The sequence below is a fragment of the Neoarthrinium moseri genome, assembly GCF_022829205.1.
Source record: "Neoarthrinium moseri strain CBS 164.80 chromosome Unknown scaffold89_Wmoseri_CBS_16480, whole genome shotgun sequence".
Classification (NCBI taxonomy): Eukaryota; Fungi; Ascomycota; class Sordariomycetes; order Amphisphaeriales; family Apiosporaceae; genus Neoarthrinium; species Neoarthrinium moseri.
In genome coordinates, this window is record NW_026055203.1 from 51,660 (window position 1) to 76,867 (window position 25,208).

Sequence of the window (25,208 nt, forward strand, 5' to 3'; positions counted from 1 at the left end):
CACTACGGATGGCACATGCAGGTTGGTCTCGGCGTGTGGCCAGAACACCGAGTTGACTTTGTGGTCGGCAGGTCGGCGCCTCGAAGGAGCGATAGAGTCGGTGCCCAGTCACTTCAGGAAGTCTATACGTCGCGTCTGGCTTGGGCAATATCTGATATATATTCTCACAGGGTCTCTGCCGTTGCCAATTTGTCTTATTATCTGTCTTGGCATTCTTTCTTTTCATAGAATTCCCCGATTCAACACTTCCAAGAGTCCATCTGTCCTGCATAGACTTGCATAACTGTTATACTTATATATTTATCAGCACATCTTTCTCCGTCCCAAGTATATCAGTGCCCCTCCTTATAAGAAGAAATGGCTTCGGCCTTCAATTGGGTGGTAGCTGCGGGCTTTACTTCAAGGCTTGTAGCTGCATTCCAAATCGCAGGGTCTGGGTGTAAGTATATTACACAATCGTTCTGCACCAGCCGATATACTAACATGGCTAGCTATGTCCAATCTTGGCACTCCGGAGGCCGCTTTCCTACCGAAGTTCATTGGAGCCCAAGTCAATCAGACCTTGAATCTGCCATGGGGTGGAATGAATGTTACAAATACAGACCCTTACTCATCCCGCCCAGACACAGGTGTCACGCGTACATATGACTGGACGATTACAAGACAAACTGGTTCACCTGATGGCGTACCAAATGAACTTCTTCTCATCAATGGTCAATTCCCAGGACCTTTGGTGGAGGCCAACTGGGGCGATTGGCTCGAAAGTAAGTGTTCAACACTTGGCTGCCTATATAGTCATCGCTGACTCGTCTCAGTCACCGTTCACAACAACATCGATAATGAAGGAACAGCTATTCACTGGCACGGCACACTACAACAAGAATCACCATGGCAAGACGGTGTCCCTGGAATAACTCAGTGTCCCATTGCTCCTGGCTCTACGTATACCTACAGGTTCAAGCCAGATCTATACGGAACTTCTTGGTACCATTCACACTGGGAATCACAGTATGCCAGTGGCCTTACCGGGCCGATGGTTGTGTATGGACCTAATCATGTGGACTACGACCTTGACCTTGGCCCTGTCATCGTCTCGGACTACTTCCATGAGTACTACACCGAGATCGAGGCCGGCTTTCTGGCCAAGAATGTGGAGGTGACATCCTCGGACAACAATTTGATCAACGGGAAGAACTCCTTCGGCGACAACGATGCGCCGCTGGCCTCCTTCAATTTCACCTCGGGCAAGTCTATCCGACTTCGTCTCATCAACCCATCGGCCTTCGCGGTTGAGAAGATATCCATTGATGGCCACAGCATGACAGTGATCGCCAACGACTTCGTGCCCGTGCAGCCGTACGTGATCGACACGGTCACGCTCGCCGCCGGGCAGCGCACCGATGTCGTGGTGCAGGCAAACGGTAGCTCTACCGACTCAATCTGGCTGCGTGCTTTCAAACCGCCCAACTGCTCGCCCAGCAAGCCGGACTCCAACCTGGCTCTGGCCGCCATCTTCTACGAGAACGCCGACCGGACTCAGGCGCCCGCGTCCGTTGCCAACGCCGATGCCTACAACGACTACTGCGGGAACGACCCGCTGTCCCAGACGGTGCCCTTCTTCCCGATGACGCCCGGCGATCCGGACGTGACGGAGATTGTGCCGATCGAGCTGCGTGACAACGGCACTGCCGATCTCTGGTACATGGCCGACCGCACGTTCCGCGTCGACTACAATACCCCGCAGCTGCTGAACGCGGAGGAGGGCAACCTGACGTTCCCGTACATTCAGAACGTGCACAACTATGGATCCAACAATTCGTTGCGCTTCGTCATCGAGAACCCCGGTGCCGAGCCTCATCCCATGCATCTCCACGGCCACAACTTCTGGGTCTTGCAAGAGGGCCCATGTGGCGGCGATACCGTGGGCTCAGACACGCAGGGCGATACTTCGGGGGGCATGGCCAGTGCCGCAGGTATAGGACCTGGTCAGGTCGGCCACGGCCCTCCTGGTGGGCCGGTCGGTCAGCCCGGTGCTGGTGTGCATATGAATTACGCCCGCGATAAGGCCGTGAAGCGTGATGGGAGTGATAGCGGCAGCGGCAGCTCCGGCCTGTATGGGAACTGCTGGGACGGAAGCATCACAAACCCAAACAACCCGCAGCGCCGCGATGTCCAAATGCTGCTCCCTGGACACTACATGGTAATCCAGTGGAACCAAGATAACCCAGGCATCTGGCCTCTTCACTGTAAGTATCCTTCACCGAGTCTATCATAGCTCATACTGACAATCTTCAGGTCACATTGCCTGGCACGTGGCTGCTGGCTTCGCCTGGATAGTTCTTGAGAGACCCGACGACATCATGAAGTACGGTGACATTCCTAGCTTCATGAGTCAGACTTGTCAAGACTGGGACACCTGGTCTAGTGCGGATGTCGTTGGTAAGTAGTTTGTGCTCTTGTCGCAGCTCATGACAGTAAGCTAACAGTTGAAGACCAAATTGGCGACGGCATCTAAGTGCGATATCTTCGGTGCAAGTAGAGGATGCTTTAAAGTTGGGGGTTTCCTTTTCAGTTCATAATCTATACACAGCGATCATCGTTGGCGTTTTGTTTCGTATATTAGACTCATGGATCAACCTCTGGTCCACACATAATGTATCATTAATGACACTATTCTTCGTTTGAAGCACTATACATTGTCGTAGTACCGAAACCTGTGCCTCAGGCATAAAGCCGTAAAGAAGTATTGTGAGCTCAGAAGCAATGCCTTCGGGGATGTCTGTGGAAGAATAGAAGCTTGGATGAGCGTTAATCCATCAATCGACACCCGCTCCCGTTCCCCTCTAAGAATCTCGAGACGCTTTGCTATATTGTTGAGAACCTGATCAATCGTCAAGCCCACCCCATTCGCTATCCTGCCCATTATCGTTACCAGCCTCTGGTTCTTCGAGCTTGCGCTTTTTGCTTCCAGCAATCGCGCCTCGTTTATTATTCTCACGCTTCCGTTCCCAAGCACTCTTGGTTGTAACCTGGGCTTTAGTTCCTCTCCGGGATTCCACACCTCTCTCCTTGAGTTTCTTCCTGTCCTCCTTCTTTACCTTTGGCAGTGCGTCCATGAGCCACTTCGGAATTCCTTCCTCGCTGCCCTTTCCGGCCTGTTTTTCGCTGAGGGAAATTACATTGGCAATGTTCTTCAGGTAAGGCAGATCCTCCTTGGTGTAGAATGTGACCGCAACACCGCCTTCGTGACCAGCCCGGCCAGTTCGACCGACCCTGTGGACGTACGCTGCTGCAGAGAGTGGAATGTCATAGTTGATAACACCATTGACGCCACGCAGGTCAATCCCACGCATTAGCAAGTCGGTCGTGATCAGTACCCAAATCTCGCCAGCCCGGAATCGTGCTATGATCTTGGATCGAGCGTATTCGGAAAGGGACGAGTGGAGAGTCGCAATCCGTGAGGATCCTCCAGCCTCGGCAGGAAACTCAAACTTGAGTTCGTCGTGCAGCGAAGTCGCTCTCTCAATGGTCTGCACAAAGACCAGGAACGGCAAGCGCATGTCCGGAATGGTGGAGCTGGAAGAACTAGGATGAAGCAGCTGTCGCAATGTATAGAGTTTCCCTCGTTCGTTGTCACCAGTGAAGAGTAGTCGGTGATTGACACTTGGCACCGCGGTATCCTTTAGTCCAACCACTAACCTGACCAAGGGAGCCATGGACGAGTTGGAGTTGGGCGACGAAAGGGTCTCCAATAGGAAAGCCTCTATGTTTGACCCCATGGTGGCAGACCAACACGTGAACTGGAGGTCTTCATGAATGCAAGATGACACCAAGCCAAGTGTTTGGTCCCGGAATAGGGGGTCAAGCAGGACGTCGGCTTCGTCAAGAACGATCGATCGAACTGTCGGTAATGTCCTTTTCGACTTGGTCCCTTTTTTCAGAAAGTTGAGAAGTAACATGGGTGTCGTGACCAATATATCAGCTTTTGTTACTGGTCGGTTCGCTGAATCCGCCTCGCTTTCTTCCTCCTCTTCCTCCTCAGACTCATTCGAGTTCGCGGCATCTTCGCTTTTGCTGTCGCTTTCATTGTCACTTTCGTCGAGAGCACTGTCGCCATGGGCCGATTCCGCCGTCCCGGCTTCTGCTGTGATCCGCATTCCCTTCTTGAACCCCACGATCTTCACTCCCATGCCTTCGGACAGTCGCTGCCCCTCGGTGACAATTTGATGTGCAAGCTCCCGGGTCGGTGCAATCACGAGAGCTTCGAGAGTGTGACCTTTAGATTGAGCACCTCCCGCTCGGCGCCGCAGAATCGCATTCATAATCGGGATCAAGAAGGACAGTGTCTTCCCACTTCCAGTCGGTGCCACCGCAAGGAGGTTCACGGGCTTGTCTGTGGGCATCTCTAGACCCTCAGGCAAGGCCTGTCGTAGCGCAAGACTCGAATCGATCAGCAGCGGCAGGGTGGCGAGCTGAGGCTCAGTGGGTAGCCTGAAACCTTGCTTGGCCAGATTCTCGACCAGCCGCGGGGAGATGTTGTAGGTCGACCGCAATTCATTGAAGCTGACCAAAGGCTGAGGGTACAGGGACTTCTTCTCTTTGCCTTTCTGCTGCACCTGCGCTTTGCGCTTGGGCTTCTTGACCTTGGACTTTTCGTTCTCGTGTTTGGATAGCAGGGTAAATTTCAGGCGGTGCGACCGAAGGACTTGTCGAATCTCGTCCTGGTCAAGGAGTTGCGGGCTCGGTCCACCTTGGGAGCTCTTGGGAATGTCCTGGGTGGCCGTCGCGGCAGCTGCAGGCTTCTTGTTCTCGGGTGGTGCGAAGAAGTCGATGTCTTGTTCGTCGTCTTTGGAGGCGACGTTGAGCGCCTCTTCGTTGCGTTTCCGCTTCACGCCGCGGGTCGCATCGTGGTATAGCTGGGGGTTGCTCGGTTTGGAGGGCGGCGCAAGCGTGTCTGCAGACTTCGGCGTCTTCTTTGTCCCTCGTGAAAGGACCTTGAGGAGGTCCATGGCTGTTACGGTGAAGCTCTACAGCAAGGAAGTATTAGACAATTGCCTGCTTCAGCACTGTCATCGTAGCTTACACGGCACTGCAGGAGACAGGAAAAAAAAATCTCGGCAGAGGTAGGTAGGTGGGTTCTTTCTGCCATTACGGATACTTTTTGCTGGGTCGCCCAGTCTGCTTAGTGGGGCAGGCGGTGTACTTCGACCTTCAGCCCCACTAAGTTGCAGAGGTCAGAGGGGTCGGTCGAGGTTGTGTAGCGACAAAGCAGCTCGTAAACGTGGGATGCAAGTCGGAGCTCGGGTTCGGAATACCACGCGCTCGTCGCCCGGCCTGCATGTAACCAATCGGGTGTCTCATGTGCGACGTTCTTCCTAGGCATCTGCCAAATGTTCGCGTCCCTTGTCAACTAGTCTCATCGGTGGCTTGTCGGGCAAGGGGTTGCGACACGCGTGGTCCAAGTCGGACAGTATTGTGCCTCATTGACCAGTGCTGTGTTGTCTGCTTATCGGATTGCTGGCCCCACGGCTGAACCTGGCAGTTCGGAGTCATTGGTGATGAATTATGTTGATGACTGATTCGCGCATGAACGGAGGCATAGGTGGTGTACGCAACCAGTCATACATATACTTAAGTAGGCAAACATTCCAATCACAATCCTCCGCTCTCGTAAGCCGTCATCAAATATTCGAAGACGGCGGCGACCACGCGTAGAGATGCGCATTACATGATTCTCCCACCCGTATTGACCCATCACCCGCCGTCATCTCCAGCCCTTGAGTTGGGCTTTGCACCTTTGTGGCATACAGACAGGCAAGCATCACAATGGCACCGGAATTCTGCCTTCCCGCTAGTGACAAGACTTTTGGTCCTCGAGTCGATGTCAGCTGCCGTTCCTTTGACTTTACACTTTTGTTCGAGGATGTTGTCTTTGCAAGCCTGCCCGTCGCTGCGTTCCTAGCGCTAATACCTCCTCACGTTACTTTCCTGGCGAGGAGGTCTGCGAGCTGCTCCGTGAGATCGAAGCTGTTAGGGAGCAAACTGGTAGGAACTTTCTATTTGGAACTTAATACCAAAACTGAGCTGAGCCCATATCACAGACCGCTTTGGCGGGCGTCCTCATAACACAGGTGGTGTTTCTTGCTCTCAGATCACAGAATGAAGACCTCACTACTGCCGCATCGTCAAGCGCGGATGTGCTCTCTGTGGTTGGAACTGCAGCTGCCGCCTGGCTCTCGTACATGGACCATCAGCGCTCGCTTCGCCCATCCACTCTTTTGAGCCTATACCTTTCTGCCCTGACCATTGTTGATATAGCGAGGGTTAGGACTTTGTGGCTCATTGGCAATGGTTCTCGAGAGTCAAGCGTGATGACGGCGACACTTATTCTTACAGGCATCGCTTTAATACTGGAATCAATCGAGAAGAAATCCTCTCTGGCAAAAGATAAGCGTGCTGGTGCTCCAGAAGAGTATAGCGGTGTTTGGATCAGGACAGCGTTCGCATGGCTTCTCGCTACATTCCGCACCGGGTACGCCAGAATCATTACCTTGGATGATCTGCCAAGTCTGGACACCCGGCTAGAGAGCAAAGTGTTGCGCGCGAAGCTGGCGAAGACCTGGGGTGGTTGTAAGTCCCCATCTCCTATTGGATGCCCACTGCACCCATGTTAACGAGAACAGATGACCATCAAAAGAAGCACAGTCTTCTGAAGGCATGCATGCGCAGCTACCTTCCCTCGTTTTTGTCAGCAGTCATTCCTCGGCTTTGCAAGACGGCTTTCAGTTTCACACAGCCATTTTTGATTGACACGACGGTTTCTTATGTCGGCGAGACTCAACCTGATGCCAATTACGGCAAAGGCTTGATCGGTGCGTGGGCTTTGGTTTTCTTGGGGATGGCGGTAAGGGTTTACGTTGACTAATGGTTGTCGTTCCAGCTGACGAGAAAGACTAGACATCACAGGCGATATATCAATACCAAAATACTCGCTGGGTGACCAGACTGAAAGGGGGGCTCATCGGGCTAGTTTACCAAGAAACGTTGAAAGCAAGAGCAGTTGACCTTGGCGAAACCACAGCTATAGCCTTGGTGGGCACTGATATCGAACGGATTGGTCAAAGTGTGCGAGTCGCTCACGAGGTCTGGGGTTGCCTGCTTGACATTGGGATCGCGATCTGGCTTTTAGTAGATCAAGTGTCATTAGCTGCGTAAGTCCTCGGTCTCATACCCCATTCAATTTGGAGATCAGTACGTCAATAGTGATGCACATCGAGCTCTCTGGGGTATGATCAGGTTTCAGGTCAAGCTTGACGGCGCCGACGTGCAAAGCTCCATTACATCCCAACGAAACGCATCGTTGAGAATGAGAGATTGGCTGACATGCAATGTAATCAAGACTTGCCCCTGTTGCAATCATTATTAGTAAGCCTCTTGATATTGCTCCTGATGGGGAGAACACAAGCTGACTGATCAAATATAGTATTCTTTGCTGCGACACATCCTTTGACACGGGCAGCGAAAAGTGCTCAGAAGCAGTGGATCGAACGAGTCCAAGATCGCCTTCGTGTCACTTCAAGTATGTTGGATGACATGAAAGCGGTCAAGATGCTCGGACTTTCTCGAGTCATGTCAAACATTGTCCATGGATTGCGAAAAACCGAGATTGAAACCTCAAAAAGGTACCGAAAGCTACTTGTCTACTTAATACTGATGTGTAAGTCTTGGTATTTGTTTGCCTTGTTTCTTGCATGAGCACGATGCTTATTTCAGTACTTAGCCAACTCCCCGATCAACCTCGCCCCCGTTGCGACATTTGCCGTTTATGTGGTTATGTCGGTGTACTGGAAGAGCGGATCTCTCCTTACGGCACAGGCGTTTACTTCCATCACCTTGATCAACTTGCTCATAACCCCAGTTATAATATTCATACAGAATGTTCCTGAGCTCTTCAAGTCCGTCGGCAGTTTTGAACGAATCCAAGAATACTGCAACTGCGCACCGCAAGGTACTAACCCTGACACAGCAGTCACTAGGATGCAGGACGGATCAGCGATTGGTCTTGAACCACTCTCTCGCTCTACATCAAAGCCCACCCAAGGCGATAATAAATATTCCGTTATCATGGAGTCCCAAAGCTTTTCCTGGGGCAGATCCAAGTCTTCGGTGTTGAATGACATCAGTATGGACATTGCTCGGGGGAGTATTACCATCCTGGTAGGGGCAGTGGGAAGCGGCAAGTCTACACTCTTAGAAAGCTTGCTGGGTGAAACATTCAGTACGCAGGGAAATCCTTGGAAGGGATTATCCTCGGTTGCGTACTGTTCGCAGCAGCCTTGGCTCGAAAATGGAACGATACGCAGCAACATCATTGGCGTGACTCCATACGATAGAGATTGGTACAGTACCGTAAAGTTTGCGTGTAATCTGGACCAAGATCTGCAAGAGCTGGATAAAGGTGACCGAACACTGGTTGGAAGCAAAGGGCTGAACCTCAGCGGTGGGCAGAAACAGCGCATTGTGAGCTAAGCTCCGGCCCAGTGCTTCATACTGTTGACACTAACACCATCTAGGCTTTGGCCCGAGCAGTCTACTCACGTAAGAACATCGTCTTTCTAGACGACGTATTCAGTGGCATGGATGCGCATACAGTCGATGCTGTATCACGTAGGCTTCTGGGCAACGACGGTCTTTTCCGTGCACGATCTACGACGGTCCTCCTAGCTACGCACAGCCGTAGGTGGTTGAGAAAGCCCGATATTGGGATGAAAAAGCTGACTTCTTTAGACAAGCTTATGAAGCTGGCTGACAGTATCATTGCGCTCCAGGATAGCAAGATCATAGAAACCGGAAGTCCCGATTCTCTCCTAAACAACGGTGGATATGTATCGAAACTTGGCCTACACCTGCAGGAAGCTGGCGACTGTTGCGACTCTGACAGAGACAACGTGGCGCGCGTAAGCAGTACAACTGCCGAATCGACAGCATCAGCGGAGTTCAGAGATGAACCGGATGATACAGCCTGGGACACAAGACGCAAGAACGGCGATTTTTCTGTGTATGGATACTATTTTGCAAGTTCCGGATATTCTGTCGTTGGGGTATCCGTGCTCTTTATCGGCACTTGGGTCTTCTGTAGCGAGTTTCCTAGTAAGGGTCCCTTCAGTCTCTCAACTGAACAGGCGAAACTGATTCTGTTCCGCAGCGGTCTGGTTGAAGTGGTGGTCGGAAGCAAATGCTGCTGAGCCGAATGCCAATGTCGGCATGTACATGGGCGTCTACGTCGCACTCAGTCTAACAGGACTTTTGCTCGCCTGCATTGCCTGTTGGTTTATATTTATAACCATACTAGCAAATTCGGCGTACCGATTACATTCTGACCTTTTAGAGGCTACTCTAAGGTATGATGGGCTTTGATGTCTTGTATGCAATCATCCACTGACCAGCCAGTGCTCCGTTTCGGTTCTTCACTTCAACTGATACAGGATCATTGACCAACCGGTAATTCAACAACAGTAAATCGCCATGGATTATACTAACGTTTGATTATGTAGCTTTAGTCAAGATATGGAACTGATAGATATGAATCTTCCTATGTACATGGTAAACTACATCACGAGTGAGTAGGCTTCCTCATTCCACGCACCATACAGCACCTTTCTAACGGATATGAACAGCCGCTTTTTCTACCATCATCAAAGGCATAATTCTGCTAGTATTCTCGCAGTACCTTGCTGTGACTATGCCCTTCGTGATTGCAGTACTGTATGTCCTTCAGTCCTTCTACCTACAGACCTCACGACAAGTCCGTTTGCTTGAGATCGAAGCAAAAGCCCCGCTGTACACCCACTTCATCGAATCTGTGGCCGGTGCTGCGACAATACGCGCGTTTGGCTGGCAGAAACATTATCAAGAACGCAATTATCGCTTCATCGACAGCTCGCAGAGGCCCGCCTACCTGCAGTACTGCATCCAGCATTGGTTGTCGTTCGTGATGGATATGGTCGTCACTGGCATAGCAGTTATTCTCCTAGCTATTGTGGTGACTTGGAGGGATAAATTTAGCGCAGGAAGCGTCGGTGTCTCTCTCGTCATGGTAATTACATTTAGCACGAACTTGATGCGGCTTATTCAGATGTGGACAATGATGGAATCCAGCATCGGGGCAGTGGCGCGTGTGAAGCGATTTGTCAACGAGACCGAGTCTGAAGAGGAGAAGGGTGGACAGATTGAGGTTGCTCCTAATTGGCCACAGGCGGGCCAATTGGGTTTCAAAGCCGTGGTTGCTGCTCACAGGTTAGTCGATCTCTATTGATGTGGAGGTTCTCACAGCTCAATGATCCCACAGACCCAACGCAGAGCCAGTCATGAGGGGGGTTTCCATGGAAATCAAGCCTCAAGAGCACGTTGCAATCTGCGGCCGTTCTGGCAGTGGTAAGACCTCCTTGATACTGGCCTTACTGCGAATGATCGAGACGCAAAGAGGACAGATCGTGGTTGACGGGGTCGATGTCGCGAATCTGTCCTGTACTGATGTCCGTTCGCACCTCAACGTCGTTCCACAAGACCCATTCCTGCTACCGGGAACGATTCGTCTAAACCTTGACCCCTTTGGTACTGCCTCTGATGAGCAAATCACCTGCGCACTTGAGCGGGTCAGACTCTGGACCATCGTCAAGGAGCAAGGTGGACTCAGTCAGGTAATCGACACTGCAGCCTGGTCCGCAGGGCAGAGGCAGCTGCTGTGTCTTGCGCGCGCCATGGTCCGCAAAAGTAACATCTTGATTCTTGACGAGGCTACGAGCAGGTGTGTATTTGGATACGCCACGACAAGTTGTTGCACTACTAACGAATGGCAGCGTTGATGACGGGACAGAAGCTGTGATGCAGGAAATCATCGACACAGAATTCAAAACCTGCACTGTCCTGGCTGTCATGCACCGACTCAAGCATATCGCTCGGTATGACAAGGTCGCGTTGCTGGACAAGGGGATGCTGGTCGAGTACGATGCGCCGACTACATTGCTTCAGCAGGCGTCCAGGTTCAGCGACCTCTATCAGTCCAGCTCAAAATAGGGTATCCGGGATTCTCTAGATTTCCCTCGGTAAAGACCGTCAAATCTCCCAGCGGTGAGTGATGGGCTTGTTCACTGTTACTGTCACGAGAAAGTGGACACTGGCGTTTTTCACGAGGACCCCTCAGCGTGTAAAATGATTGGTGCGGTTATATGAAGCGGGTAAAAGCAACTAGCCTGGGTCTCTCTAAAAATCTAGAAGCTCCAAAGCTCCAAGCTCCCCCCAAGTATCAGCGCCATGGCGTAATGGAGTTCCATCTCAGTGGCCTATCAAGCCCAAGGCAACTGCTAGCTCTAGTGGGGTTGCCCCCCCTGAACCTCCCCCGCGCCGCGGGTCCAGCTGCCATCATCGTGATGTAGGTCATTGGCCTTCCTATTGCAAAGACCTCCACGAGGAAGAGAGGGGCTTCTCAGGACGATTCCTACGCGGTCGAATGAGGTAGACGCAGGCATATCACTTGATTACGTCCGACCGCGGCGGTAGGGCACACTTTGGACTTATTCACTTTTTCTGTTTTGATTTCTGCCGGTTCGTATTCCTGTCGTCGAACTTGCTTGCGTAGACTCTTTTAACTTCAACCTCGTCGAACCTTGCCTGGTCGAAAAAGTCCTTTCTCTTCTGTGCATATTGATCACTACATTGCTTGATCAAGAGGACAAGTCTTTTCATTACGATTTCAGACCTCCTCTCGCCATGGATCCCAATTCCGCCAGTGTAAGAAGATCTTATCTCACCGCGATCATGGTTTCTGTTCAAAAACTGCATGGTGGCGTTGATTGAAGTGTGCTGTGACACGATGGTGCATTACGTATGGTTGTGGACAAGTAAAGACCCCGTGGTTTGACGAGAGCTCAATCACGAAGCAAGGGCAACTTACAAACCATATCAGTGGACCGTTCTTTGCTGGTGCCGTTCGCTGATACATCTCCAACTGCGCAGAACCTCTCCTTCATCCTCGACAAGCCCAACTCAGTCTCCTTCGCCGACCGGCCTGTGCCCTCGATCAAATCTCCCCATGATGTCCTGGTCGGCGTGAACTACACCGGCATTTGCGGCTCCGACGTGCACTACTGGAAGCATGGCGCCATTGGACACTTTGTAGTCAAGGACCCCATGGTGCTGGGCCACGAGAGCGCCGGTACTGTGGTGGCCGTCGGCGATGAAGTCAAGACCTTGAAGAAAGGCGACCGCGTTGCCCTCGAGCCAGGCTACCCGTGCCGTCGTTGCGGCCCCTGCCTTGGGGGCAAGTATAATCTCTGCCCGGACATGCGCTTTGCCGCCACGCCGCCGTACGACGGTACCCTGACCGGGTTCTGGACCGCCCCCGCCGACTTCTGCTACAGACTACCTGACAATGTGTCTTTGCAGGAGGGTGCTCTTATCGAGCCCCTGGCTGTAGCTGTTCACATCGTGAAGCAGGCAGCGGTAACGCCCGGGCAGAGCGTCGTAGTCATGGGGGCGGGGCCTGTTGGCCTGCTCTGCGCGGCGGTCGCGAAGGCCTTTGGTGCCACTAAAGTGTGCAGCGTCGACATTGTGGAGTCCAAGCTTGAGTTTGCGCGGGGCTTCTCGAGCACCCACGCATACATCTCACAGCGGGTCAGCGCTGAGGAGAATGCGGCCAACATCAAGAAGGAGATCGGCTGCCCCGACGGTGCGGATGCGGTCATTGACGCCAGCGGCGCTGAGCCGTCTATCCAGACAAGTCTGCACACGGTTCGCATGGGCGGCACATATGTCCAGGGCGGCATGGGCAAGTCCGATATCAACTTCCCAATTATGGCCATGTGCCTGAAGGAGGTCACCGCCAAGGGCTCGTTCCGTTATGGAAGTGGCGACTACAAGCTCGCTGTTGAGCTCGTGGCCAACGGACAGGTAGACGTGAAAAAGCTGGTCAGCGAGACCGTCGCATTCAAGCAGGCGGAGCAGGCGTTTGCCAAAGTCGCCGAAGGCAAGGTCATTAAGATTCTGATTGCAGGCCCGAACGAGAAGCTTGAATAATGCGTCTCGAATGAGACGAGCATTTGATAGTATCAACTTGAGCGTTGGAGAGCATGGCGCTGCTTGAGCGGTGGGTGGTGGTGGCGTATTGGGAGGCAGGAACCTACGATTACGGACGTGTTTGAAGCTAGGAGACAGTATCGCGCATTGAATGGATGTCTTCAAAAGGAAGCAACTCGACCATTGTGCTTCAAACCGAAACATGTGCTGTCAGATGTAGCTATCTTTTATTGTACGCATTGCAATTTTTAAACTCACTATTGCCCCCTAACCCCTATTCCCTATATCATGCCAAGATACCGCGTTGTGATGGCGCTCGACTCCACCGCACCATTGACAGCAATAATAACCGTCTCGCCCGGCACTATATCAACCAGATTGTCTTCGAATTTGACCTCGTCGTCTTCACACTCAAGTGCAACACCCTTGACCGGCACCTCCGCACTGACGTGGACGGACTTGGCATCGGCACTGAGTGTAGCAGCAAGCTTGCCTGGCTTCTGCAGATGAAGGTACTTCAACGGCTCTGGCCAGTTTACGTATCGCGCAATCTGCTTTCCGTCCTGGACCAGATAACTAGCCACCACTGTCTTAGCCTCATCTCCTTTCTTAGGAGCGGGGACTTCCAAAGCTACGATCTCGGTGCTTTGGTTCTTGGGTAGAGATATCTTTTCGGCGATGGTCTTGGAAAATGTCTCCTTGCCGGTCTCCACATCCCAGGCCTTGACAACGCAGTCAACTACAAGGTCCTCGAGTGTGAGGTTGGAGCCCCAAATTTCGATCTCGACCTTGGTTTCGATGTCCACACGGGTATACTTATTCTTCGGGTGCTTATGCTCTCTCCTCGTCATACCCACACTAACAGGGGCCATCTCTCGCTTCACTGTGAAGTAGGCATGCTTGGGGCGCAGATAATAATCGCAGATGGCCCAGCTCGTCACAGGCCAGCAATCATTGATCTGCCAGACCAAGGCGCCAGCGCAGTACTCCCGTCCAGGACCCTTCCACTGTCTCTTCCATAATCGATACGCCGAGGCGAGGCACTCAGCTTGCATCAACTGGGTAGAGTACACAAACTGCTCCAAGGGATCCGGTGCATACCGCATATTCTCGACGAGATACAGCGCAATACGGCGCTCGTGACCGTCGGCTTTGTTGTGGAAGTCAATGGTGGAGGACTGCGGGTAACGATCGGGATCGTCCCTTCCAAGGGGCAAGAAAGCGTCGATTGTCTTAACTGACGGGAATGCTTCCATGCCAAACTCAGACACAAATCGACCGACAAGCTTGTCAAAATTTTGGTACTTTTCCTGCGTGCCGTGCCAGACGTTCCACTGATGGATGTCCCCTACAGTTGGGTCGCGAGTATCTACACCGCCCCAAGGGCTGCCGGGATGATAGTACGTAGCGGGGATCAAATCTTTACAGGCATCTGAAAGGACCTTCTCGTAGATGTAGCGAGCGGGAAAGTCGGTCTTTAGCCAGCTTTCGGCGTCATGGTCATGCTGGTCCCAGGTCAAGTTGACACTCTCCGCGTACTGGTAGTCCTCGTTGTTGCCGGCCCAGATGACGATACTAGGATGGTGTCTTAGCAGCTTGATGTTTTCCTCAGCCTCACGCTTGATGGAGTCCAACATTTCAGGCCAGGCAGGATAGTTGCCACAGCCGAACATGAAGTCTTGCCATACGAGAATACCGAGCTCATCGCAAGCATCGTAGAAAGCCTGTTCCTCATAGATGCCGCCGCCCCACACGCGGATCATGAATTGGTTGCCATCAGCAACAAGCTTGACCCAATCATAATACCTCTCCTTGCTGATACGTGGAATAAAGTTGTCAGCGGGGATCCAGTCGCTGCCTCCGCAGAAAACTGGGATGTTGTTGATCTCGAAGAAGAAGGAGGTGCCTGGTTGGTCTTTGAGAGGTCTCTGGACAAGCTCAGCTCTTCTCAAGCCTATCTTCTTTGTGATGCAGTCGATCTCCTTTCCATTGTCGACCAGCGTAGCTTTGACCGTGTAGAGAGACTGGCTACCGTATCGGACGGGGTACCAGAGTTCAGGATTGGCGATTGTGAAAGTAACATCAGTACCCTCGACTTCTTGTGCGGCCAGGAGCTGGTCATTTAGCAAGACATCGAATCGAACCTTTGCGGGCTTCCCTTCCACACTAGTGTTCACCTTCACAGTCGCAGACTTGAGAGACTTTTCTACTGTAGTGTCGCACCACAGATCTGAGAGCCTGGATTCATAGACCTCAAGCTGAATTGGTCGCCAAGGACCGCAAGTCAACAGGGTCGGACCCCAATCCCATCCCTAGATACATGGTGAGTTCTCTATGAGGCAAGACAATAGATCATGACTCACCCAATGGTACTGTGATTTCCTGACGGCCAATCTTGAATTGTCGCCATTCCAGCAACCCCACTTGTGGTCAGGATACTTCTCGACCCGTTCCCAACCCCGAAGATACGCGCTGTCAAAGGTAATCTCGAGTTCGTTATCACCCTCTTCGGCCAGAACTGAGGTGACATCAACACGTTCAGGGACGAACATGTTGTCTGTCTTCAGGATGGTGTGGCCGTTGAGCACTACAGTCGCAAAAGTATCGAGACCATCAAAAGCTAGGATGGCTTTTGCAGACGCCCCAATGCTAAGGGACGGGAACGTCGTCTTGTAAATCCAAACGGCTTCCCCGATCCATTGCACGTCTAGCTCATTCTTGCCGATGAACGGGTCTGGAATGAGTTTATGAGCAAGTAGGTCGAGATGGACATTAGTGGGGAATTGTGCGACTGGAAGATACTTGCTATCCTCCTTGTCAGCTTGCTTGAACTCCCACTTCTTGTCAAGCGGGATCACGCTGCGGGGCTCCATTCTGCGGCAAGTGGCAGCGGACCAGGACAGAGGTCAGAGTGAGTAAATGTTAAGGCTAGAAGGCAGATGAAGAACTAGAAAAGCAGAAAAAATAGTTGTCCCGGTGGGCCTTAAGTAGTAAGAAAGCGCAGTCGTAGGGTGTTAGTCCTGAATGACAGTTCCTACCGAGACCGACACGGCGGAGTGATACAGGCCGAAGGAACGCCTGCCAGGGGTAGTGACCCAACTTAGCTACTTGCAGTACACTCACAGCAGGCCCCACCCATGGAATGCACCTATGGCAGTAGGAGTAACTACGCGACGGGTGAGGCTGCTGAGAGCCGCAACCTCGAGAGTCCCTATAGAATGCATGCATATTCGATAACATCCTCCTGCCAATGGAACTCCCTGCTCGCTGACAATTGTCATTTAATGAGCTCGGTATCAGTTTCACTTCACTCTGGAGATTCAGGTATCATGCATCGAGCTAGCAGAACATCGAGGGATCCCATGCTATTGCAAACGAATCATGATGGGTGACATAACATTCACAAGCATCGCAATCCTCTGTCGCCATATTCCCCATTGAATACAATGGGTAACCCCCCGAACAAGATATCGCCAAGAGAATCGATCGCCAAGGCGGACTCAACTCCTCCGGGCCTATTTAGGACTAGTGCGATTCGATTGAAAGCCCCACGTAAATGCCGAGTTCAAATACCTGACGGCGAAGCTGCCCGAACATCAGCAACAGTCGGAGTAAAGAATCATCCTTTGCGGGACGTTATTACGAGAATGGCATGAATAATTCAGATTCGAGCCTGTTATAAAGTGGTGATGAGTTCCTCGGAAGATACAGTCTTGATATTATGCCATGTAAGTGATGATTGTACTGTGGTACTACGACGTGGAATGACTTTCGTGCTTACACGTAATGATTTCCGATAGATAGCTTATCATTGGGTTTACATTATTTTGTTGCGAAGTATATATATGTATATATATGTATATCGTCCTCACAGGTGGTCGCTTGTTGGCACTCACCCCGTATCTGTGGAGACAAGAACTATCGTTACTTTACAGGTTCGCCCCTTCCAAACTGTTGTATTCCTGGGCTCCTGGTATTTCCAAAAAGACTAGACTTGATTAACCTTATCACCTTTCTCCATAGATATCATAACATGTCTCTGCCCCCCTGTGTCTATTTGCTAAGTGACGGCTTACAGGGCCACATTCATCTATTCTATCTAGTTCTGCTTGGTCACAACAGTTGGAGACCAACCCTCACTACCACTGTACTCTCACAGATAAAGCAGGACACTGAAACTTGCCTTCCATTGGACTACCGCGCCTGCATACTTGCCCAAACACCATCTCCGTATTCTAGGGGCGATGCCTTACACCAGCATGCCAGCTATCATTGGAAGTTTTGGAACAGATGGTATAGGCGGCATAATGACCAGTGTCTAGCGTCACGGTAATTTGAACACATCCGTTTACGTGGCATACGAGCTCTGAACGGCCAAGTGAGAAACCGTTCCCACCATTACTCAATGCTCGTCTACAAGTTTTGACTGTTGGGCATAATTCTGCTATGGCGTTAGGCCCAGGGCGAAATAGCGAATGTGCATGGGTCCGAGTCCTTGACACATGGGATATATCAGGATGGAAAGGAAACTTCTCCGAAACTCATGGATGGGGGGCATTAATTCGAGGATTCCGTTTGCCGTGAGCATTTAAAAGTTGATGACATAGTGGCTAATAATGTACATTATCATGCAAGCCTCTAAGAGGTTGGAACCGTCCATAAATTGTACACTTGTACGCCCAGATAGCGATACCTCGTTACTTGATATGCTCCTGCGCAGCTTCAATTCAGATGTTCCGGTCCAAGGTATAATCTGATAGTGGGATCGAGTCCTACAAAAACGTTGCTCCTTCATCCCGTGAGCTTCCGTTTCCCGCATTGTAATCTTTGATCTTTCTAGAATCCGTACAAGCATGACACAATTCATACCAATTTCTTCAGATGTAAGTCAAGTGACCTCACGAAGGGAAAAAGTGGAACCCCATGGTCTTGTCGGGGCTCATGTGCGGGGGGACTCAAAACTGCAGAACCACGGCGCCGAGGCAAGACAGAGCTCACCGTATACGTGTCGGCATCTTACCCCACAACGCCTCATGCCCTACTTGGGTACCCAAATGGAATTCGTAGTAATTACGCACTCTGTTGAGCATTGTTAAGATCATTGTCAGCCTCGGCTGTTGGATATGGAATATGTCGCTAATAATATAACCTACCAGACTTAAGTAGTTGGACACCATTGACAAAGCCTTCAGTGCACGTCTCCTAGCAGCGTATTTCAATGTGACCAGTGAGAACTACAAACAACACATAAATTATATGCTGCACAATATGGCATGTCCCATGGGTCTTGGTCGCACGCTGGACGGTCCAGCCCCGTTTGAGAGACCGCGTATTTTCGATACAATTGCGGAACCAAACGAACTGAAGAATTACGTCGATGACGCTATCTACCTGACTGGTGGGCAGTTCGCAATCTTGTGCCAATTCGCACACCCAGGATTGGCAGAGGGTTCATTCAAACATTCGAACTTCGCATACCGTATCCTCAACCGGTTGCAGACGACGGCACGCTTTCTGAACGCTGCCGTGTATGGCACCCAACAGGAGAAGGAGGCTATTTTCAGTGTCATCCATCATGCCCACGGTATGTCGTGAGATACCGAGTGCTACGTAACTACTGAAGAACTTACAACTGATCCATAATCTCAGCCGATGTCAAAGGCGAAACATACTACGCGGACGATCCTGAGCTGCATAAATGGACCGCGGCTACCCTCTTCGTCTCGCTTGTAGTAGTACATGAGGCATTCTTTGGGAAACTTTCTCGCGAGAAGCAGGAGGCTCTGTATAGGGAGAGCGCGGTATACGGTACTTCCTTGCGGATGCCCCCTGATATGTGGCCGGCGACACTTGACGATTTTTGGGACTACTGGAACCACAACATTGAGACACTGGAAGTCACAGATTGGGCAAGGAGCCTTGCCGGTGACCTGCTGCATCCCAAGAAATTGCCACTCTGGCTTCGGCCCCAAGCACCCATCGCGAGGCTGCTGACTATCCATTGGTTACCGGAGAGGTTCCAGCGTGAGTACGGCCTGAAAACCACCCCACTCAACACTGCCATGTACCATTTCGTTGTAGGCTATACTGCGCTGGTGTATCCACACTTGCCAAGAAGCTTGCGGCAATTGCCCAGCAAGTTGTACATGAAGGACATGAAGAAAGCCGTTCAACGCATTGAAGAGACTGGGACATGGTACAAGCCGGCCAAGTCATAGAGGCAGCCAGCGATAGAGCGGGGACTTCTTAACATATTGGACCGAAGGGATGTCTGCCGTTAGTGAAGAACTTCGACGCGATTGCCTAATTCAAGTATTGCGAAACATCGCCCGTGTGATTACGCAGTGCATGATTTCGAACAGCAGTAAATTCCTGGCTGACTCAAGCTACTAGGTGCATAGGGATGCAGTAGAACCGTAAGCGCCAAGCACTTCAAGTACCGGGGTGTATACCATGATCAAGAGAGACTTACAACCACGATCCAATCATGTATAAAACCAACCGCCGCCCAGTAGTTTCTTTGGGGCCGGGGATAAGTCTCATGCAATCATACGCCATGGGTTCGTCCTGCAACAGACGGGTGGACTGTACGAAAGGAGTTATCGCAGTCCCCGCAGTGGGCCAATGTCATGGATTACCTGCAGATGACTTTGCTGCGCCGCCTGTATACCCTAGGTAGCTGTGCACGTACCTATGGAAGTGCAGTCTGTGAGTTTCCATTAGTGACAGAGCGAGCTCCACGTCGTGTGGGGAGCGCAGAGTCCACTGCAGTCATGGTGGTGAGTATCCATAGGAACGATCAAGGTCATATCTCACGGCGTCTCGACATACTATATTGGTCCAAAACCGACCTGCTGTACGACCCACCATGACAAGTACATCCCGGTCCTCTTCAAAGCTGCATACAAAGGTCCGTCCCATGCAATACCTCCACTCGTTCGTTTCCCTTCCCATCAGTGTTTTTCTGATTCACACATACCTACATAACGTCAGTGCGCCCAATTGGTCATTCTACTACGTCTCCCGGCGAAGGCTTCATAAAGCGAGTATAGCAGAAAATGTTCTTTTCCAGCATCATAACCCTAACCACAGTTCTTGGCTTGGTATATCTGGTGGCCAGCCGATTGAGGGAATGGCATCGGCTTCGTCACATCCCGGGCCCCTTCTGGGCTCGCTTTACACACCTGTGGATCATCCGGCATGTACTCAAAGGCCAGTATATCGACCAAACCATTGAGCTACACGCGCGGTACGGCCCGGTCATCGTCATAGCGCCCGACTTTGTATCTCTTAGCGACCCCGAAGAGATCAAACAGCTTGGTAAAGTTCGCTCCTCTTGGGGCAGAGGAAGAAGCTACATCGGGTTCCGGCTGTGCCCTGGAACGGCGGGCGACTTCGTCGTAAGCATGCGCGACGAGAAGGCGCACGCTCGCATGCGCGCGAAGCTCATGCCCGGGTATGCTGGCAAAACAATTGAGGGCGTGGAGAAGATGATCGATAAACACGTGTCGCAACTTGTCAGCATCATCGAGTCCAGATATATCTCAGAACCGGGTACTAGCTATCGTCCTGTCGATTTCTCGCGCCTAGCGCAGTACTTGGCCATAGATATTATCACCTCATTTGCCTTCCAGGAGTCATTCTCATGCCTCGAGCGGGACGACGATTTCCACGGTTATATAACTTCAGTGAGCAAGGCATTTGCTCCTCTCATATCGCTATCTTTTCTCCCACTTTACCAGACTTTGATGGACACTCCAGCCTTCAACATGCTGTTTCCGGACGGCGGTTTCTTCCCCCGCGTCTTGGAGGTGGCTCGGCGTCAAGTAGGGAAAAGATACGGCAAGCAAGCCCACGAATTGAAAGATCAAAACGATGTTCTCAGTACATGGGTTGCTTCCGGGATGAGCGAAGAGGAGCTTGTGAATGAAACTGTTGCCCAATTAGGGGCTGGAGGCGAAACAACCGGCACCGGAGTCCGCGCGGTGATGCTTTACATGATGACATCGCCGCGTTCATATCAGGCTCTACAGCGAGAAATCGACGACGCACTACAGACCGGCACTGTCACCTCATGCCCGCCGTCCGAGGATGAGGCTGCCAAACTACCATATCTGCAAGCAGTTTTGAAGGAGAGCCTTAGGTTACTGGTGCCTGCAGGGTTCGTGCCGAGGTGTAGCCCCAATGATGAAACCCTGTGCGGCTACAAGATTCCAGCTGGAGTGAGTGTTGACTTGGCATACAAGCCTGCTCTTCGCACCAAGGTACGTTTTGCCATTGTCTAAATGACTAGCTGAGTCTATGCTTACAGTACTTTAGGAAATATTTGGCGAAGACGCTGATTTCTTCCGCCCAGAGCGCTGGCTCGAAGCTGGTGAGACCGAACGCACGCAGATGGATGAGACATATCGATTCGTGTGAGTTTGAAAATGATAGCAACCTAACTCAATGCCGGAAATGCGCTAATCCTAATGCCTCCGCAGGTTTGGTGGCCCAAGCCGATGGGAGTGCCTCGGCAAAGGTGTGGCGTTGATGCAAATGCACAAGGTGGTTTTCGAATTATTCCGTCTGTTCAACTTCACGCTCGTGAACCCAGCCACTCCATGGAAGGCTGCCAACACCCGAGTTTGGACAGTAAATGATTTCTTTGTACAGATCACCAAGAGAGACTTGGCGGAATCGACTTGATTTGAATCTATACTGCCCAGAGAGTCCTATAATACGCTGTCCTCGCCATCACAAAGCGAAGATGAGGTTGTCCACGTGAAGTGTACCACCTCAGGTTTACTTGAATTGAGTATCTCACATTCTTTCTAAGCCATAAGCTTTGTTGCAGCTGGCATGTACGCCAAGATTTGTTTCGTATATAAGCACCATGAGCCACGCAAAATACTCGATCCGTCATATTGACTTTCTCAAAGACAAACAAACAGCCGCTTGGTCTCCTCCAGCAGGGCGCATATCATATCACGGCAACCCGAATGAACTCATCCCTCCCAACCACTTTGCCTCCGCAAATCCTGTCCTTTGGACTGCAGCCCTTCATGGTTGACCACGCTCCCAATGCCTTCCATGGCTTTTCCTCGAATGGAATCTGAAATCATGTTAGCATGTCTACCCACTTCGCCAGATACACTAGCTTCAAAACACCGACCTTTCCGATACCCATCACTGGTCTTATTGCCGTGACCGACGCCATCCGTCATGCCCGAGCCGGTTCTGGCTTCGCTGTTCGGCACGATCTTATCAGCAATACGCTCCTTAAGAGGTTTCTTTTGTTCGGACTAGGTTCGGTGCCATATGGTTAGTGGCCTACTACTTCAACTCAGTCTATTATACATACCTCGGCCATTTTGATCTGAGCTGTTGTCTGTTACTAAACGATGACAAGGTGTGTAAGACTTGGAATGCAAGCCAAAGTCATCGTCCGCCCGTCAGTTCGTCTCATTACGGCTTAGTTAATCCCAAGTGTGGTCCAACGGGTAGCAATAATCACACAACGTCATAGTTGCCCTTTGCGGCGATGGTAGGAAACTGAGATGCGTGCCACTATCTCTGGCCTATCAGCCCGCCGTCCAGCGCTGCTCAACACGCGACATCCCTGGGAGCTAAGCTCCCGGACAATAGTATTTCGATAAGCCATAAGAGAATTGCCAAGCATCTCTCTTAGATGACCCACGCATTCCCACGATCGGTGACCGACGCCATCAGTACACCAAGCAAGATCATGGATCTGCGCATGTTCTCTTGGCAAACTATATAAGCGGTCATCGTACGCAAGGCTAGTTCGTCGTCCGGACTTCGGTATTTGTGGCTCTACAACAACAGCCACATGATTGAATATCGGATGTAAGGTCCCCTGGGGGTACCCACAAACATGTTGAACTCCGAAGAAGCGGTACATTAGTTCAGACGTGCTCATTTCTATCGGTACTTCGGGTATAACTCTGCTTCAGGTATTCATATGAAACCTCGGGAGTGAAATAAAGTATTGGAAAAGGTATCGTCATTGACTCAGGGGAGCAGCCCCTTATTATTCTATTAGACTCGGTACGAGTCGAAAAAAATCATGCAGCAGCAGTGACAGTGTAGCCGCAACGCCAAACGAGCGCAGGTAGGTATCATCAATATGCATAACCAGCATCCTCCGTCATCCAATCCATCAAAAAGAGCATCCCGTTCCCGCCTTCTCAGGCCACACCCATAACCGTGACAGTCCAGGGGCGATTTCAACAGCAACCTCTCCGTCGTCCGCCTAGCGAGAAGACCTCTTCCCACTCTCGCAGGGCCACGGTACCCCGACCCTTGCCCTTCTTGCGTCTCCTGATGCCGCCGGCACCAAGATCGTCGACCGTCATGCCGCTCTTGATGCTGCCTCCGTCGCTCGCGCCCGCGTTCCACATGCCGCCGTCTCCGTACTGGATACCGCTCATCGGATCGTCGGGGTCGATTTCGCCCAGCTCGATCTTGGTCAGGATCATCCTCGCCAGCCGGGCAAAGACCTCGTCTACGCCCTCCCCGCTGAAGGCAGAGACCTCCAGCGCAACCGGCACGGATACCCTGCTCGCCCATCTGGACGCCTCCGCGTTGGTAACCTCTCTCCCCTCTGGTGCTATCGTGGCTCTCTGTTGTGTCCCCAGGCCCGGCGTGCCGCCTTCGCTCCGGAAACTAGTTCCGTAAGGCGCGCTGCTGGAGCTGACACTGCTCGGGGTGGCCGGCGGGACGTCGATGAGGTTCTGGTCACCGCTCAAATCCAGCTTGTTCCCGACCAATATCGTGCTCAAGTTGGGGCTGGCCAGGGCATTGGCATCGTTGAGGAAGGGCTGCAGGGAGCGGAAGGAGGCGTGCGAGGTGAGGTCGTAGACGAGCAGCGCGCCGGCGGCGCCGCGGTAGTAGGACCGCGAGACGGAGCGGAAGCGCTCGGTGCCCGCAGTGTCCCACAGCTGCAGCTTGATGCGTTTCCGGCGGGCCCCCGTGCCGACTTTGATGATCTTGGAGGCGAACTCGACGCCGATGGTCTGGGACGAGAGGACGCGCCACTCGGACTTGACGAAGCGGTGGAGGAGGCAGGATCTAGACACGGCGGCGGGTGCACGTCAGCGGAGGGCTCGGGACGGAAGCGCAAGAGGCCCACGGGGCGGCGCAGTCTGTCCCTATGGTATCGAGGGGTGTCGACAACCATGGGAACTTGTGACGGACATGGAGCAGGGAACCTGGACTTACTTTCCTGTCCCACTGGGCCCCAGCAGTATAATTTTGGCGAGGTAATCGTACATGCTCCCGAGCTCCTGTCATCGCGCCATCAGCACTCCGTTCTCGTGAACTTGTGGGCTGGCGTGCATCATACTTGATCGCCTGCGGTCCCCGTACTGTCCTCGCTCGCCGCCGAGGAGCCTCGCGGCCTCGTCATGGTGTTTGTGTCTTATCGCTGACGTCCCACCCTGCTCGCTGTTTACAGTCGAATCTGCAGCTCGGTTCGCAGGTTGTGTATCCGCCCGTGGTGTCACAGCGCCAGAAGGAGTCGGAGGATTCTACGACGGCAGATTCAAGAGCCAGCTCTCGGGAGACGTTGTCGTCCTGCGCCTTGTTGAAAGATGCGGTTCGATGGGGTTTGGGATGGGATAGGATGGGATGGGATAGGATGGGATGGGATGGGATGCAGGCGGTGCGGTGCGCTGTGAAACGCAGGCCACAAGCAACCTTACGGGCCCAGGTCCTGGCCTACGGCTAGCGTTGCCAGTTCACTAACGAACTAACTCGAGCACTAAAGAGGTCGAGTTCTTGGGGGTCCCGTTGCTGTGTCAGCTTCCTTGCTCCCTTATCGGCGGCGGGACGGTGACGACACAGCGCTGGGATTGGCCTGTGCCATGCTGGCGACGCCCGTTGATGGCCCTACGCAGTCCCACCAGCTGCGCCGAGGCTGGCGCGCTGGCGCCCTGTCACCTGGCTCGTGCTGCAGCTCCAGGGCCAATCATCCCTGCGCTCGGCGTCGCACTGGGGCACTGGGGCACTGGGGCATGCCCGTCGGCCCCCAGTCGGTTCGCCGGCTAATACACACGAGGTCAGCAGCCATGTCCTGGTACTTAGGTGAACGTTTAACTTGTTATATCGTCCGTCGCCGAGAAACCCATCTC

General features: G+C 52.2%; 9 protein-coding genes across 9 annotated transcripts; 5 read left to right on the plus strand and 4 right to left on the minus strand.

The window, feature by feature from the left end:
- Positions 1-357: 357 nt before the first annotated feature.
- JN550_012569 (uncharacterized protein) lies at positions 358-2,515 on the plus strand (the record flags this gene model as incomplete). Its single annotated transcript, XM_049311059.1, has 5 exons — positions 358-439; positions 492-764; positions 816-2,246; positions 2,296-2,439; positions 2,493-2,515. The coding sequence occupies 5 exons, from the start codon at positions 358-360 to the stop codon at positions 2,513-2,515; spliced, it is 1,953 nt and encodes a 650-aa protein (XP_049165454.1).
- Positions 2,516-2,885: 370 nt separating this feature from the next.
- Positions 2,886-5,009, minus strand: JN550_012570 (uncharacterized protein; the record flags this gene model as incomplete). The annotated part of the gene is made up of 1 exon (XM_049311060.1): positions 2,886-5,009. The coding sequence occupies one exon, from the start codon at positions 5,007-5,009 to the stop codon at positions 2,886-2,888; it is 2,124 nt and encodes a 707-aa protein (XP_049165455.1).
- An 817-nt stretch (positions 5,010-5,826) lies between these two features.
- JN550_012571 (uncharacterized protein) lies at positions 5,827-11,076 on the plus strand (the record flags this gene model as incomplete). Its single annotated transcript, XM_049311061.1, has 14 exons — positions 5,827-6,045; positions 6,102-6,630; positions 6,684-6,904; positions 6,958-7,211; positions 7,400-7,425; positions 7,484-7,717; positions 7,781-8,520; positions 8,574-8,736; positions 8,788-9,150; positions 9,206-9,401; positions 9,555-9,619; positions 9,678-10,296; positions 10,349-10,807; positions 10,860-11,076. The coding sequence occupies 14 exons, from the start codon at positions 5,827-5,829 to the stop codon at positions 11,074-11,076; spliced, it is 4,305 nt and encodes a 1,434-aa protein (XP_049165456.1).
- Positions 11,077-11,769: 693 nt separating this feature from the next.
- On the plus strand, positions 11,770-13,074 carry JN550_012572 (uncharacterized protein; the record flags this gene model as incomplete). Its single annotated transcript, XM_049311062.1, has 2 exons — positions 11,770-11,790; positions 12,016-13,074. The coding sequence occupies 2 exons, from the start codon at positions 11,770-11,772 to the stop codon at positions 13,072-13,074; spliced, it is 1,080 nt and encodes a 359-aa protein (XP_049165457.1).
- A 281-nt stretch (positions 13,075-13,355) lies between these two features.
- Positions 13,356-15,947, minus strand: JN550_012573 (uncharacterized protein; the record flags this gene model as incomplete). The annotated part of the gene is made up of 2 exons (XM_049311063.1): positions 13,356-15,386; positions 15,438-15,947. 2 exons carry the CDS (start codon positions 15,945-15,947, stop codon positions 13,356-13,358), a joined length of 2,541 nt encoding a protein of 846 aa, XP_049165458.1.
- A 2,395-nt stretch (positions 15,948-18,342) lies between these two features.
- Positions 18,343-19,292, plus strand: JN550_012574 (uncharacterized protein; the record flags this gene model as incomplete). The annotated part of the gene is made up of 2 exons (XM_049311065.1): positions 18,343-18,658; positions 18,724-19,292. 2 exons carry the CDS (start codon positions 18,343-18,345, stop codon positions 19,290-19,292), a joined length of 885 nt encoding a protein of 294 aa, XP_049165459.1.
- Positions 19,293-20,132: 840 nt separating this feature from the next.
- Positions 20,133-21,762, plus strand: JN550_012575 (uncharacterized protein; the record flags this gene model as incomplete). Its single annotated transcript, XM_049311066.1, has 3 exons — positions 20,133-21,338; positions 21,394-21,491; positions 21,558-21,762. 3 exons carry the CDS (start codon positions 20,133-20,135, stop codon positions 21,760-21,762), a joined length of 1,509 nt encoding a protein of 502 aa, XP_049165460.1.
- A 299-nt stretch (positions 21,763-22,061) lies between these two features.
- JN550_012576 (uncharacterized protein) lies at positions 22,062-22,426 on the minus strand (the record flags this gene model as incomplete). Its single annotated transcript, XM_049311067.1, has 3 exons — positions 22,062-22,168; positions 22,229-22,358; positions 22,418-22,426. The coding sequence occupies 3 exons, from the start codon at positions 22,424-22,426 to the stop codon at positions 22,062-22,064; spliced, it is 246 nt and encodes an 81-aa protein (XP_049165461.1).
- Positions 22,427-23,303: 877 nt separating this feature from the next.
- JN550_012577 (uncharacterized protein) lies at positions 23,304-24,484 on the minus strand (the record flags this gene model as incomplete). Its single annotated transcript, XM_049311068.1, has 3 exons — positions 23,304-24,147; positions 24,298-24,362; positions 24,422-24,484. The coding sequence occupies 3 exons, from the start codon at positions 24,482-24,484 to the stop codon at positions 23,304-23,306; spliced, it is 972 nt and encodes a 323-aa protein (XP_049165462.1).
- Between the last annotated feature and the right edge of the window lie 724 nt (positions 24,485-25,208).